Source organism: Myiozetetes cayanensis, unplaced genomic scaffold, assembly GCF_022539395.1.
Source record: "Myiozetetes cayanensis isolate MyiCay16 unplaced genomic scaffold, myiCay2020 scf23, whole genome shotgun sequence".
Lineage (NCBI taxonomy): Eukaryota > Metazoa > Chordata > Aves > Passeriformes > Tyrannidae > Myiozetetes > Myiozetetes cayanensis.
In genome coordinates this window covers 574,639-589,077 of record NW_026087445.1, presented here as the reverse complement: position 1 = coordinate 589,077, position 14,439 = coordinate 574,639, and the positions used below count along the sequence as shown (strand labels likewise).

Below are 14,439 nucleotides of genomic sequence, written 5' to 3'. Positions count from 1 at the left end.
TTTAGTTGGATTTATTTATTTTTTTCCTTTTTTAAAAATCTTGGAGGTTTGTTTGTTTATTTGTTGATTTAGATCAGCTCGGGAAGTCGATCTGGTGATATTTATAGGATTTGTGGTTGGCTGATGGGAGTTATTTTGCAAGCAGAATTTCTAAGAATTCTACTTTCAGCCTGCTTTTTCTCCAACTTCATTTCCTCCCCTTCCTTCTCTTTTTTCCCTTTTTACTATTTTTTCTTGCCTTTTTTTCTTATTTTTTTGGTTTTTGAGGGAGACAGGCAGACTAAATTCTTTCTGAATTTCCCCCCTGTAATTACTGCTCTTTTTTAAGTTTGAAGAAATTACCCAGCTTTGTGTGCCTTCCCCCTTCTTACTTTTAGAGCAATGTGGTTTGACTTTTTTTTTCCATTTCCAAAGTAAAATTACCACCATTTCATGCTATTTAAACAAGCCAATCATACAAAACTGGGGGAGAAGGTGAGGTCCCACTACCCTCCCACTGGAGAATGTCTTAGTTTCAACTTCACAGCCTGTTTCTAAATGAGACAAGAGATTTTTTTAATAAGGAAAAAATTCATATTTTATAAGGATAAAATGTATATTTTCCAAGTGGACAGCCTTTCCCACTGGCACTGGGAGAAGTCTTGTGTGCCAGCCTTGGAGGGGACTCATGGCCAAGGCTGAACCTCCTCATGGTGCTGTTCCTAACAGGGTCTCGCTGTGATATTTATCAAATTAGGCTTTTTAAAAATTCTAGATCTAATTTTCTGCCTTGGAGTGTGTATTCAGATGTTTAATTTTTCATGATTTATCTCAGATTTAAGCTGAACATTGTCCTTGCATCTCTGCAGTGCTGTCAGTTATGGAGGGACCCAAAGCATTATTCAAAATTCACCACAAAAAGATGTAAAACCAAATCCAAAATGTACAGCTCTGCCCATGGATCACATTACTCCCACTGAAACCCAGATGATTTAACCTTGAGCTGGAGCAGCTCCTCTGGGACAGTGCAGGTTTAAAGGGCAAAGTTTGAGCCCTGTGGAAGACCTCTTCCAGGAGGTGCTTCCTCATCGGTTCCTCATGCTCTGGGATCCACCACCCTGGGGCTGAGGTTTGTCCCACCAGTGCCCTGCCCTCTGAGATGCTCTTGACATCAGCTGGGTTTGTTTTTAAGGTTTGCTTTTGCTTTGGCCAAGCCATGCTGAGCTCTGCAGCTGTGGCTGGGGGCTCTGCCTCTGCACATCTCCAACCACCACGAGGCCCTGCTCGTGCTGGGGCTGCACAGGCTTGTTTTGGGGTAGATTGAACTGTTTGTGTTCAAGATCAGGTGGTTTCTCAGATTGTCTCCCGTCAGCTGAGCTGTAGTGAGAGAATCATCAAATCACAGAATGGTCTGGGTTGGAAGAGACCTTAAAGATCATCCAGTCCCACTCTCTGCCATGGGCAGGGACACCTTCCACCAGCCCAGGTTGCTCCAAGCCCCATCCAGCCTGGCCTTGGACACTTCCAGGAATGGGGCAGACACAGCTGCTCTGGGCAACCTGTGCCAGGGCCTCCCCACCCTCACAGCCAACAATTCATTCCCAATATCCCATCTAACCCTGCCCTCTGGCAGTGGGAAGCCATTCCCTGTGTCCTGTCCCTCCATCCCTTGTCCCCAGTCCCTCTCCAGCTCTCCTGGAGCCCCTTTAGGCCCTGGAAGGGGCTCTCAGGTCCCCCTGGATCCTTCTCTTCTCCAGGTGAACCGCCCCAGCTCTCCCAGCCTGGCCCCAGAGCAGAGGGGCTCCAGCCCTGGGAGCATCTCTGTGGCCTCCTCTGGATTTGCTCCATGTCTTTCCTGTGCCAAGGACACTGAGCTGGTGCAGTGCTCCATGTGAGAGTGGAGTAGAGGAGGAGACTCCCCCCTTGCCCTGGTGCCCAGGACACAGCCCCTGCCTGTTCTCCCAGCCCGCTCCACTCAGCAGGTGGTTCCTCTGAAACCCAACTTTCAGGTCTTTCCCACCCATCCTGGGAACCTGCAGCTGGGAAGGGCTGGAGCTGCTCAGTCGGGTGGTTCCTGGGGGTTCCTGCCTTGGGAATGCCCTGCAGTGGGGCTGTCAGATGTTCCAGGGCAAAGGCAGGAGATGTTCCCACTCACAGCACCCCAACAAACCGCGTTAAACTTCTGCAGTAACAGGGGGGATTCCCCAAGTAAATTAGTCCTATTGTCATTTTTTCCCCCCTGTGTGCACTTGTAGCTTGTTAGATATGTTTGTTTTATTCACTTGGAAAACTGCCTGTAAAATGGGATTTTTTAAAAAATTGATTTCCTGAGAGTTTCCTGTGAAATTGGAAGCCTGGAAAAATGGGCTGGATTTCTGAAATGCTCCCCTATGGCTCCTTCACCCCTTTTTGTTCCCCCCCCCCCCAAGTAAAAAATAACAATACCTTCCTGCCCCCCAAGGTTTCATTCCATATACATTTATTCTTTAAAAATATTTCCAGCTGTTTCTTTTGCTGGGAAACTCATACCAGCTGTAAACAACTGCTCCATGCACATAATTCTGTTGTTTTGCCCGGTCACTCTTATTTTCCAGCTCTTATAACCTGAGAGTTCAGAAGGAATCAGTAATGCCTTTTCTCCTCTTCACCCTCAATTTGATTATTTCTCTCATAAAGAATGGAGTAAGGAGAGCACTGAGCAACAGGAGATGGAAACAATATTTTGATTACTTTTCAGTTGCTTATAATCAAGGAGTAACTCTTTAAATCCAGACCAATTTGCTGCATTGATTTATTCATAATTTTAATTTCATGACTGTTTCGGGAAAAAAGCAAAGGTACACGAGGTTGAAGCTTTTTCATACTGGCTTGAACATTTGTAGTTTTAGGTTAAAATTTATTTAATGTTCCCTTTCTCTGGTTACTTCTGCTGGCGTGTGCTACTTGAATCTCCCTGGGCTGCCAGGGGAGAAAAATTGAAATTCAAAGCACAAATTCTGCCAGTACTTTCAGCAAGTTCATAAAATTACTGCCATGAATATTCCCTCGACTCAGAGGCAAGTGCTCACAGCCCTTAAACATGTCTGCAGCTACCTGGAGTGAGGGCAGTCAGTGGGAGTGGGGGGACAGGGACACGGGGGGCCCTCATGGGTGGGGCTTTTCCATTTCAGGAGGGCAGAGCCCTGGTGGGCTCAGCTCAGCTCCTGGGGGGGCTCAGCTCCCAGCCAGCCTGTGGGGGGATTTTTCCCTGCCTCACTGATTTGGGTGTTTTCACCCAGGTTTCAGTCCCACGTGCGCCTCTTCCAGCAGAAATTCGACCTCTTCTGTTTAAAACTCTTTAGAAGAACTTGTAATTCCGAGTTCCTGAGACAACTCAGCAATGAGGTGGATGCAAGCAGCACACCCAAGGTGGTAAATGATTATAGAATGGGAAGATAATAACCTAGACAAGAAGTAAATCCAATGAAATGGAATGAGAATAATGTCTAGACTTCAATTGTGATTTTTAATTATTATTATTTGCCTACCTTTAGTTCTTACCTCCATGCTGCAACTTTCTCTGTCCTAGATAAGAATGTGGGGAGAAGCCTGAGGCAACCCAGTTTGCAAGACCAAGGAAAAAGAAAACCTAAAAAGAAGTTAAATAAAAATAATTCTTCTGCCTATACAAAGAGCATTGAGATCAGCAGAGGGAGGTGTCACTGTGAGAGCAGAGGGGACCATTCCCATCTTGGCTTCTCCAGTGAGACCCCTTGCTCCTGCTTGACCTTTGTGTTGGGCTGAGCAAGGATGGGTTTGTCATTAGTGTTTGCTGCTAATTAGTGTTTGGGAGGCACCTGGTGCCTGGGAACTGCAGAAGGTGAGTGGTGAGAAGCTGTTAATTATCCCCAGTACCACAGGGAAGGGCACTGGAGAGGGGGTCACTCACACCTCCGTGGGTGGGACTGGAGGACAGCTCTGCCTTCAGCTGGGCCAGCTGGACCGGGGGCCAGAGCACCTCCTCCATCCTTGCAGTTGCTCTCAGTGCAAGGTCCTGGGTGGCTGTGCCTGTGGTGGTGTCAGGGATGATGTTCTCTGGGTTAAGGCCTCCCTGACACGTGTCCTGTTTGGGATGTGGGGCACCCGCAGGAAGGGGAAGTGGCCAAGCTTGGCTGATGATGTGTTCCCATCTAGAAACCGCTCTGATTTCTGTTTCGGCTGAGCAGAATCTCCAGCAGCCCTTCATGTGCGTGTGCCAGGGTGGTGGAGGGGCTCAGTAACCATGTGAACTCAGGTCTTCTCAGACAGGGGGTGTCACAGCCACCTCGTGGGGAGGGACATTCCTGTGTCCCCAGGAATGCAGCGCTGGGATGCTCTGTGTGTCCAACAGCAGTGCTGGGACAGCTCATGTCCCTGCAGCTCACAGTCACCTCAGCACCCTCCCAGGAGTGAACCTGGGAAATATCAACATCAAAGTACCTCTTTCCAAAGCTTGGCCTAAGTGATGGGTGTGCCTGGGAGTAAATGAGCAGCTTCCTCTCACCCTGGAGACCTCCCCGTACCTGTGATGGAGCTCAGACACGACCTCTGGTCTCCACATGGATGGGGGGTTTGGTGCCATTGTGTCACAGGTGTCCCCTGTCTCTGGCAGTGGAGGTGTTGAGCATCCCTGGTGTGCCCCTGGCAGGTTTGGTTTGTACCATTTTTGGGTTATAAATCATCAGTGCCTCCATCATCCCTGTCCCTGGCTTGGCAGGAGCCTCAGGTGCTTCCTCGGCCGGGATGGGACTCTCTGCCTTTGTCTCCTGCTGACCTCAAGCAGCAAACCCTCCCCTGGGCTCATCTCTGAGGCTTCAAACCTCTCAGATTTGTTTTTTACCATCAGGTTTCCCCCCTCGCTGCGGGAACAAGCTCTGACCTCAGCACTGGCTTTTCCCACAGCAAGGCAGCAGCTGAGTCCAGGGATGAGATTCCCTGGGACGCTCACAAGGAATTTTGACGCTGTTTTCTAAAGCTGCCTCCAGCCTCCCCTCCCTGGCTCTTGGGGGTGTTGCCCCATGGTCAGGACAGGGGGTGTTTGCAGACCCCACGATGGATTTTGGGTGCTGGGGAACCCTCACTCCCAGGGCTCAGCTCAGCCATAAAACCGGGAAGACACCTCGGGCAGAGCTTCCATTTCCTCCCTGCAGATATTTTTTGTTATTATTGTTTTTGTTGTTTCTTGAGGAGAAGTTGCAGCTGAGGAAATAGGCAACACATTCCTCTGCCCAAGGACTTGTTTCCCTCGTGGAAAATTTATCCCTTTTGGAGACGGCCCTTGTGGATTGGCACAGGCAAAGGATGGGGAGGGGACAAGCCTGAAGCATCAGAGATCGTCGTCCTTCCCGCAGGGGATGTGCCAGGGGAGGTTCAGGTTGGATATCAGGGAACAGCTCTTTATGGAAGAGCACAGCTGCCCAGGGCAGTGGTGGAGTCACCATCCCTGGAAGTGTTCAGGTGTGGATGAGGCACTCAGGGACATGGGTTAGTGGTGGCCTTGGCGTGCTGGGGGAATGATTGGATGGATGATCTTGGAGAGCTTTTCCAACCTTAATGATTCCATGATTCTGTGGTTCTGAGCACCCAGGCACAGCTCCTGCTCATCCCACCCATCAGTGTGGTTTCCTTCTCTTTATAAACTTCATGGGAAGTCGCTGGGTTGGGAGGGGTGTGAAGAACACGGGGGTGATGCAGGGCCCGGTGGTGCCAGACTGGGGTTTGGGGCTCCTCATCATCTGCTCTGTTGGCAGGAGGAAGCAAAAATCCAAATTAAAAAGGGGCACGGGCGTATTTATGGGTCCTTGTGCTCTGCAGATGTTTGGGTGCCATGCAGGGCTGCTTTTTCCCCCTTGCTATTTAATCAAAATTAAATAGGAAACTGCCAGTGTCTTGCCCTTTGTTTAAAGAGAAAAAAAAAAAAAGGCAAAATAAAAAAAGCACTTCCTGCATTTTCTGTGGCTCTGAAGTTAATAACACCAGACAGTGCAGGTAGCAGGCCTGCAGTTATTTTTATGGCACATTCCTGTGTCAGACCTGTTTTCAGTTGCTTCTCTCTTTGCCAAATTTTAATTGTTTGGGGTGAAATTTTCCACGCTGGGCTCTGCTGGCTCCTTAAAAAACTGACTGTGTGTTTTGTGTTTCAACTGAAATTATTCAGCTGTCTCTGGGAAGGTGTTTGGGGGAAGCAGGGGGTGGGATTAGGGCTTTTTTTCCTCAGGTAAAACAAACAACTCAGCCCTTTTTACTGAGTGGAGAGGGAAGGTGCTGTGGGAGAGGAGCTGGGGCGAGCGGGGTCTGCTCCTCCTGCCACCCCCAGGCAGAATTAGGGACATCTCCCCTCGGGATGGAGCTGGAGGCCAATCATGGGGGGTGGCTGTGTCTGAATAAAGAAATAAAGGGATTTAAACCCATTTTCCCCCTGGGGAGGACTGGAGCAGTGGCGGGGGGAGGTCCCAGCACCCCTGTCCTCTGTCCCCCTCGGAGCGTGGTGTCTGTGGATGCAAATCCAAGCCATTTGAATACTTGTTTTTAATCATAATTTAATTGATCAGGCAGCAAGCCTGTGCTTAGAGCAACTGAAATATCATTTAACATTTTTGTTGCTCTTAGTCACTTTTTGTTTTGCTGTAACTGTTAAAACATTGGGGATCTTTTCCCAATATATTGAAGCCCTCTTGATAAACACGGACTTCTCGGGTCACTTGTGCATCTGCTTGGACCCCTATTTTTTGACACTTTATTCTATTAGGAGATGTTGACTGATACATTTCTTATTTATCACATGATTTGCTTCTTGCTTATGACTCGAGTCAGGAGCATATGGCCCGAAACCACATTCTGCTCTCGAGCATTTTAATTGAAAAGATATTTATTAGCATTAGTTAAACAAAACTACCTTAAATATACCCAGTATGTACAAAAGCAACTTTAGGAATCGGATTTTAAATTGTAAATGGTTTTATGGGGGAGATTATGTGGCTGATTCTCCAACCTGTGTTTCAGTGCCCCCTGTCTGGCCTCCTCCCTCGCTGGCAGATGAAAACTCTGCACCTCTGCTTTTCTGACTAGGAATGAAGAAATTCCCTAAATAATTACTTGGGCAAATGGGAACACAGGAGATTTCTGTTCCCCCTTCCCAAAGATGTTGGTGTGCTGGAAGTTGCTCTGCCCCATTTCAGCACATCTTGGTTAAGTGGTGATTTCACCCCTTTGACTTGCTGATGTTTCAAGAGAGCTGGAGGGGGACTTGGGGCAAGGGATGGAGGAACAGATCAAGGGGGAATGGCTTCCCATTGCCAGAGGGCAGGGTTAGATGGGATAGTGGGAAGGAATTGTTCCTGTGAGGGTGGGCAGGCCCTGGCACAGGTTGTCCAGAGCAGCTGTGGCTGCCCCATCCCTGGAAGTGTCCCAGGCCAGGTTGGACGGGGCTTGGAGTAACCTGGGCTGGTGGAAGGTGTCCCTGCCCATGGTAGGGGGTGGGACTGGATGAGCTTTAAGGTCCCTTCCAACCCAAACCAGCATGGCCTGCCAAAGGCAGCAGCAACCCTCAACATTGCATTCCCAGTGGACTTCCTGCAGAATAACTGGGCAAAGCTTATTTCAGCTGGATTTTCAAAGACATGTGCTCATCTCCCAGTTTTTCCCTGTGCTGAAGGAAAGTCCAAGTGGAGCCTGGGGGATGAGGAGATGGCCTTTCAGGTGGGATGGTGGCCTGGAGGATGGGGTGGTGCCACCATGGCTTGGGGATGTTCTGCAGAACACTGAGATGCCCCTTGCCCAGGCCTGCCCTGAGGAATTCTCCAGGTCCTTCTCCAGCACCACACCAGCGTCACCACCACCGATCCCAGTCCACAGTCTTGGGTTTCAAGGTTATTTCTGAGATTTGCTCTGTGACTGCTGAGGGTCAGAGACACCCAGGGGGGTGTTTGCACAGAGAGCTGAGGGACAGCAGATGGCTCACATGGATCAGCCCATACCCACTTGGCTGAAATATTTCCTATGCATTAAACTTGTGATTGTGTTTATTTTGCAAAGTTTGAGGAGAACACCCTGGCCCTTCCTCATTGGGCTTTTCCACCTGCACACACCACGTACAATCAGAGGAAATGATCTTCCCATGCTCTGGATGGACATGTGGTCTCAAGTACCACAGGTGCTGGAGATCTGGGATTAAATCATCCTGCAGCCTTAGGATGGGCTGGGGTTTGCTGCACTGGGTGCTGAACTAAACTGAGCTGTTCCTGAAAAAGTTGGCAGATAATTGCATGTTTGGAAACTGGAACAGTGTGTGAAGGTGTGTCCTGGTGGAACTTTTGGTGAGAATGTCTTTCCACGTCCATGGAGAACTTCAGTCTTGAATACATCGTCACGTTCTAGAGTAGAAAACTCAAGTAAACCATATTTCCATGCAGACCTTGCCCCTTCTGCTACTGGATCACTGACACTTTTTCCTGTGTTTTGTTTACACACCTTAAATAGGGCACACCAAATCCTGACAAAAGCTCTATCTGCTGCAGCAAAGGGTAAGAGGAGGGGAGAGGGGAGTTTGCTCCTGATCCATGGCCTGTTTTACCAGGAGACCATTACAATGTGCAGGTGCAGGTTTGGTGCTGGACCAGTTCATCTTGAAGACTGTGTTGGGATAACATCCTGCACAGGGTCAGAATTTAGGGAAGGCTGGGGCAAGAGGATCTTCAAGGGCCCTTCCAACCCAAACCAGTCTGGGATTCTATGGATGGGCTTATTTCAGCATCCAGAAACCTGTAAGACGGGTAGATCTGATCTCGTCCAGACTTGGTGTCCAGGTCTAATGGATCATCTTCAGGAGCATCCTGGATGTGGGAAACCATCTAGACTGAGAGCTCTTACCTCTTGTGGTGCCTTTTTTCCCTCTCTTTTTCATATAAAAAGGGTTTTCTTCGGCTTTGCTGCTGAGGAAACTCCCCAGCACTGGTGGGGTCCCTGCTGTACCTCCCTGGCCGTGCCCTGCACGCAGGTCGTGTCCTTTGTGCTGGCCTGGGCTGTGTCCTGAGACAGCAGAGGCCACAGATTGCTGATGGGAAGAGGTCAAAAAGCAAAAAAATGGCATTGTAAATAAGAATAACAAAGACAGAGAAGTCAGGCAGGGCAGAGTGGGGAAGGTAAGCAAAAATGGAAGGAAATAATAAAATTGTGTGTCGGTCCCAGAAGGGGCCGTGCAGTGGGTGGGGATGGTGGGGTCCCCACGTCACTTGTTCCCAGCAATTCATTCTCTCAACCCCAGATGCAGATCTGAAAAAGACCATGAAATGGAAGCCATGCAGGGTGGGGTTGGGTGGGAGGTAAATCACAACCGAGGCACAGCCAAACACGGGGGTGTGACCGGGAGGGAAACCCGGCATGGGGACACGGCTGGGTGGGTGCGGGGCCTGTGATCCTGCACAGGGTGCACCCAAAATCTGTGTGTGTGGGAAGAAGGTCTTGCTTATGTGGAGGATGAATGACAATGACTTTGCAATCTCAGAGAGTTTTCTGCAGCTGAGGTTGGCTCTGTGCTTCCCAAACAGGAATATTTTCATTTTTGGGAATATTTAGTGGGGAGGTGCTGTGGGGATGTTCAGGCAGGGCCCAGGCTGTGCCTTGGGCATTTTCCTCAGGATTTGGTGCCTTCCATGAGCACCAGGCCTGGTGACCCAGAGGGTGGTTGGCACTGAACAGGCTCCCCAGGGCAGTGGGCACAGCCCCAAGGCTGCCAGAGCTCCAGGAGGGTTTGGACAACGCTCTGAGGGCCAGGGTGGGATTGTTGGGGTGTCTGTGCAGGGACAGGGGTTGGACTGGATGGGATTCCAGCTCAGGATATTCCATGGTTCTATGATTTGGCAGGTTGGTTTCCCATGGAATTCTAATGGCAGGAGCCTGGACAAGGTGCCTGTGATGGGGGATGTGGCTCTGGGTGACCTGCAAGGTTGGGTTGTGCACAAACTCCAAACAGACAGGAATTGTAATGGGCTCCATCTCTGGGGGATTCCGAGGCCCCAACACCCCACAAGGTTTCTGCCCTGGCTCTATAAAGTCTCCTTTCCCCCCTTTTTTTCCCCCCTTTTTTTGTACACACAGATCTAATCTTCTAGAAAATGCCCTGAAGGTTTGAGCAATCTACCAGTTGCAGGAACCCATAAAGCTTTTTTTTTTTTTCTTTTTTTTTTCCATTGTGTAAGCATGACAAATCATTAATTTTTGATTGATTGCTTTGAATTATGGGTGCTCTGACATCCTTTCTGTAGCTGAACAGCTGTATAACAAATGAACATATCAGTGCTCACAAAAGATTGGAGATCTAACAGAAGCAATTACATTGTCAGCTCCTCCCTTCTGGCTTTTCCCAGGCAATGGAGGGAGGAAATTTTTTAACAGAAATTCCTCAAGTGGCTCACAATAATAATAATAATCATCATAATAATAAAAAAATACCTTTTTGTAATTGAATTAGATTTTTATCTCTTCATTTCCAGTGGATTTCATATCCTTTCAGAAGCCAGGATGTGTTTCTGCTTTGTGTAACTTGGAGAATCCCTTTGAAGAAAATTTTACATGAAGAATTAAAAAAAAATAAAATCAAATTGCAATTTTTTTGGTTGCTATTCCTTTAAGATTTCAGAATTGCACCAGTGCACTAAATGTGACCTCCATAACTTTTAAATTAAGAATTTATGCTGGCTTGAAATTTATGAAATATTTCAGCATGAAAGAAAGCCTTTTTCCCTCAGGAAAATTGAGCAATAAATCACAGCACTCTCGATTTACTGCCCTACAGCCAGCCAAAGATAGGATTTTTTTCCTTCCCCCCTTCGTTCTGGAAAAAAAAAAAAAAAAAAAAATGTAATCATATAAGACAGCTTAGCTGCTATCCTCCCACTCTCTAGAATTTTTAATTTCAGCTGTTTCTGCTTGGATTTATTTCCAATATTCCTACTCGGCTTTTCAATTTCCTCAGTTATTAAATTTTAATTCAGTGCATTAGCATTTAAATTAAAAAAGGGTTTATTTTATCGAAATCGTTGGCTGGCCCCCATCCTGCTGCACATGAATTGCCTGTTTCTGCCATTTGCACAAAATGTGAAATGCAGCTAATATCTTTTAACTTGTATTTGCACAAATTCAGAAATAAAATTTCTGGGTTTGGAATAATATTGTCTTTCCAAGGAAGGCTCATCAGTGAGCCGGGGAAGGAGGCAGGAGGAGACCCCGGGCCCTCCCTGCTCAGCCCCTGTGGCCTGGAGGGGCTCATTAGGACGTCATTAGGACGCGGGTTCCTAACGAAGGGAGGTGGCTGGGCTGCCCCTCCAGCCCAGGGCTTGGGCACAGCCTGGAATTTGGCTGTTTCTGCCTTATTTCCCCCCTGAAAATGGCCTGGTTTTGCACGGGAGGGATCGTCCCGTTAGGCTTTGGTGTTGCAAGAGCCACCGGAGGGAATCGGCTCGGGAGGTGCCTCCCTGGAGGGGCTGGGGCTGGAACCCTGCCCCAGTGTCCCACAGCCCAGGGTTAAGGGCCCAGTGGGTCCCACCCGTGCCAGGGACGGGCCATGTGTGGAACTCAGCATGGAAAAGCTCCGATGTTTGGAGCTGGAGGGCTCTGCAGAGCAGCCTTGACCTTCTCAACCTAAACAACCTTTTCTTTTGGTGTCTTAGGCCGACGAGAGCAACAGCAGCGGGCAGAGGAGCTCTTCCAGCAGGTAGGGATGGTCTTCTCTGCTGGGCTGGGGTGTGGTGGGTGGATGTGGCCCTGCTTGGATGTGGTTCTCCATCTCGGAGCTGGGGGTGGGGAAGGGTGACTGCAGGACAGGGGTGAGTGGGAGCTGTCCGAGCTCAGGTCTGAACTGCCATGTTTGGGTTTCCCTAAACGTGGATGTAGGAGGGATTGTTCTGGGCTGGGGGGCTGCAGGAAGAGGTGGTCTGTGTGTGGTGTGAGGTGGCACAGCTGAGTGCACAGGCCGTGGCAGGATAAGGCTCTTGGATGGAGACCTTGGGCCATGTGTGGTTGGGTGTGGACCCTCCTGCTCCCATGTAGGAGGAGAGGAGAGGGCTGTCCCACTACTCCAGCCCCCTCTGATCCTGCTAAGGGGTGTCTCTGCTGCTCCCAGTCCTGGAGAGGGACATGCTGAGGTGGGTCTGCCCTGTGCTGTGGCCTCTCCATCTCCCGCTGATGCTGTGGGAGTCCTACCTTGCTGGGATACCCTGGAGATGGTGCTTCTTGGTCCCTCTCCATCTCTTTACTCGATGGAGTCACTCCAGAGCTGTGAAAGTGTGGAATAAGGGGCCCATTTCCTTCCTTGGCCAGGCACAAATTCCTTCTGGTTGGGTTTGCACTGGGGCAGTGGTGGGGCTGAGAGCAAAGGGTGGCTTTGGTGGCAGTAGGATTTACCTGGTCTCACGAGTGCTCCAAACCAATCCTGGGTTGTTGCCATCCACAAGCCAAGTGGCAAACTGAGCTCCCAGGTTTAAAAGGTTTTGTGGTAAAACCAGGTAGGAGATGAGAGGTGACAGGCTGGAAACTGGAACAACACTGAGGAAGCACCAGGGAGGGGAGTGTGTGACTTGGGAAGGGGAGTGGCTGCAAGGAAGCATGGAAATGTAAGAGCTGGAGATGATGGTGGGAAAATCAGAGGTGCCATCACGTGGTGGGATGATGCACAGCTGTGGGGGGAGTGCTGAGCACTCGGGACGTGTCTGTGGGTCACGCCAGGGTGGAAGAGGAACAAGAGACAACAGCAAAAGCCACCTTGGCTGCTTTGTGGGGGGGGAAGCTGCACCCCATCCTGGCAGCATCTCCTGCCACCCCTTCCCTCATGAGAGGCACAGCGGTGTGAGCAGCCCCCAGAGGCACAGGTGACACCAGAAGGGGGTGGCAGGAGCCCTGTCTTTGCATCAGTGTGATCTGTGAGGAGCAGGACCAACCTGGGGCACCCAGGCCGGGTTTGCCACTCAGCACTGCAGGGCTCGTCACCGCTCCCCTGCCCAGGGCAGGGTTTGTGGAGCTGACCCTGGGGGGACACGAGGCCTTGCCCTGGGCACCCACTGCCCTTGGCAGCACAGCAGGAGCACCAGTGAGCACCACTGAGCTCCAGTGAGCACCACTGAGCACCAGTGAGCACCAGTGAGTTCCAGTGAGCACCACTGAGCACCAGTGAGCACCAGTGAGGACCAGTGAGCACCAGTGAGCACCAGTGAGCTCCAGTGAGCACCACTGAGCACCACTGAGCACCAGTGAGCACCAGTGAGCTCCAGTGAGCACCACTGAGCTCCAGTGAGCACCAGTGAGCTCCAGTGAGCACCAGTGAGCTCCAGTGAGCACCAGTGAGCTCCAGTGAGCACCAGTGAGCTCCAGTGAGCACCAGTGAGCTTCAGTGCTCCTCTCAGCTCTGCTGACCTCCTTCATCTCAAGGGCACTTCGTGTCCTCCCCTTTGCACCTCCAGTGACACCATCGCTCCACATGCTGGACCACTCTCCTGTCCCCTCCAGGGACTTGAAAGCCCTGCAGAAGTTTTATTCCTCAGGTGCAACGGGTCCTTCCACGTTAAAAGCCTGCTCTGTTCTGATCTCCAGAGCCTGTGGTGTGGATCCTCTCCCTGCCTCCTGCTGCTGAACATGCTCAGTCCCTGCCTGGTTCGAGTGTTCCCACCGTGATTGCTCCCTGCCCACTGCCCTGGCTCTGCCAGTGGTGTCAGGATGGAACACCCTCATTCCTGCCACTGTTCTGCTCCAGTGGCACTGGCACTGAACACCTCTGGGAGCACTGGGTGTCTGTCACAGAGGAAAAGGTCCCTTCCCCAGTTTGGGGGGGCTCCTCAGGGTGCTCCAACAGTGCTGGCTCTTGGGATGCTGGGAACCAGCCTGAACAAAGTGCTGGAAGGAGAGCACAGGCATCACTTCCTTGCCCTGCATTCTTTATTCCAGCTCTAGCTCAGTTGTGCAGCTCTCACTGGAGGGTTTCACAGAGCAGGGGGTGAGTTCACCCCCCTGGGGCAGCTGATCCTTTGGGGTGTCCCTGTGGGCGTCCTCCCTGCCCAGGGGTGCCCCTGGGGCCGAGCACCCTCCTGGTGTGAGCAATTCCCTTGCCCAGGGCAGGGATGGAGCTCCCAGCAGTGGGGGATAAATCCCTGCCCTTGTCCCTGGTCCTTTGTACGCCCAGAGGAGCGTGGGGCTGCTCATGGCTTTTCTCTTGGAGAAAAGGGGAAGCAAAACCCACTTTGTCATCTCTCTGACTGAACAAAAGGTGGTCAAAGAAATGAAAATGTCCAATCCTGTTTAAAAATAATAGAACAGAATCAAAATGTAGTATTTCAAGAAAGCTGTGTCAGTAGATGAAGGGTGAAATGAGGATTTGGCTAAATTTGTGAGGTTGTCAATGCATGGAGATGTTTTTCAGAATTGTTGCTTGAAACCCTCTCTAACTGCTAACTATTG

The 14,439-nt window shown here is 50.2% G+C and overlaps 1 protein-coding gene across 6 annotated transcripts in view; it reads left to right on the top strand.

Annotated features, from left to right (window-relative positions):
• The window catches only part of ZNF618 (zinc finger protein 618), a 164,409-nt gene that overhangs the window by 58,803 nt on the left and 91,167 nt on the right, over positions 1-14,439 (top strand). For all 6 annotated transcript variants that reach the window (XM_050319733.1, XM_050319731.1, XM_050319730.1 and 3 more), the window contains exon 2: positions 11,664-11,707. In XM_050319733.1, coding sequence (XP_050175690.1) covers positions 11,664-11,707 — 44 coding nt within the window. The remainder of the gene's footprint in view (positions 1-11,663; positions 11,708-14,439) is intronic.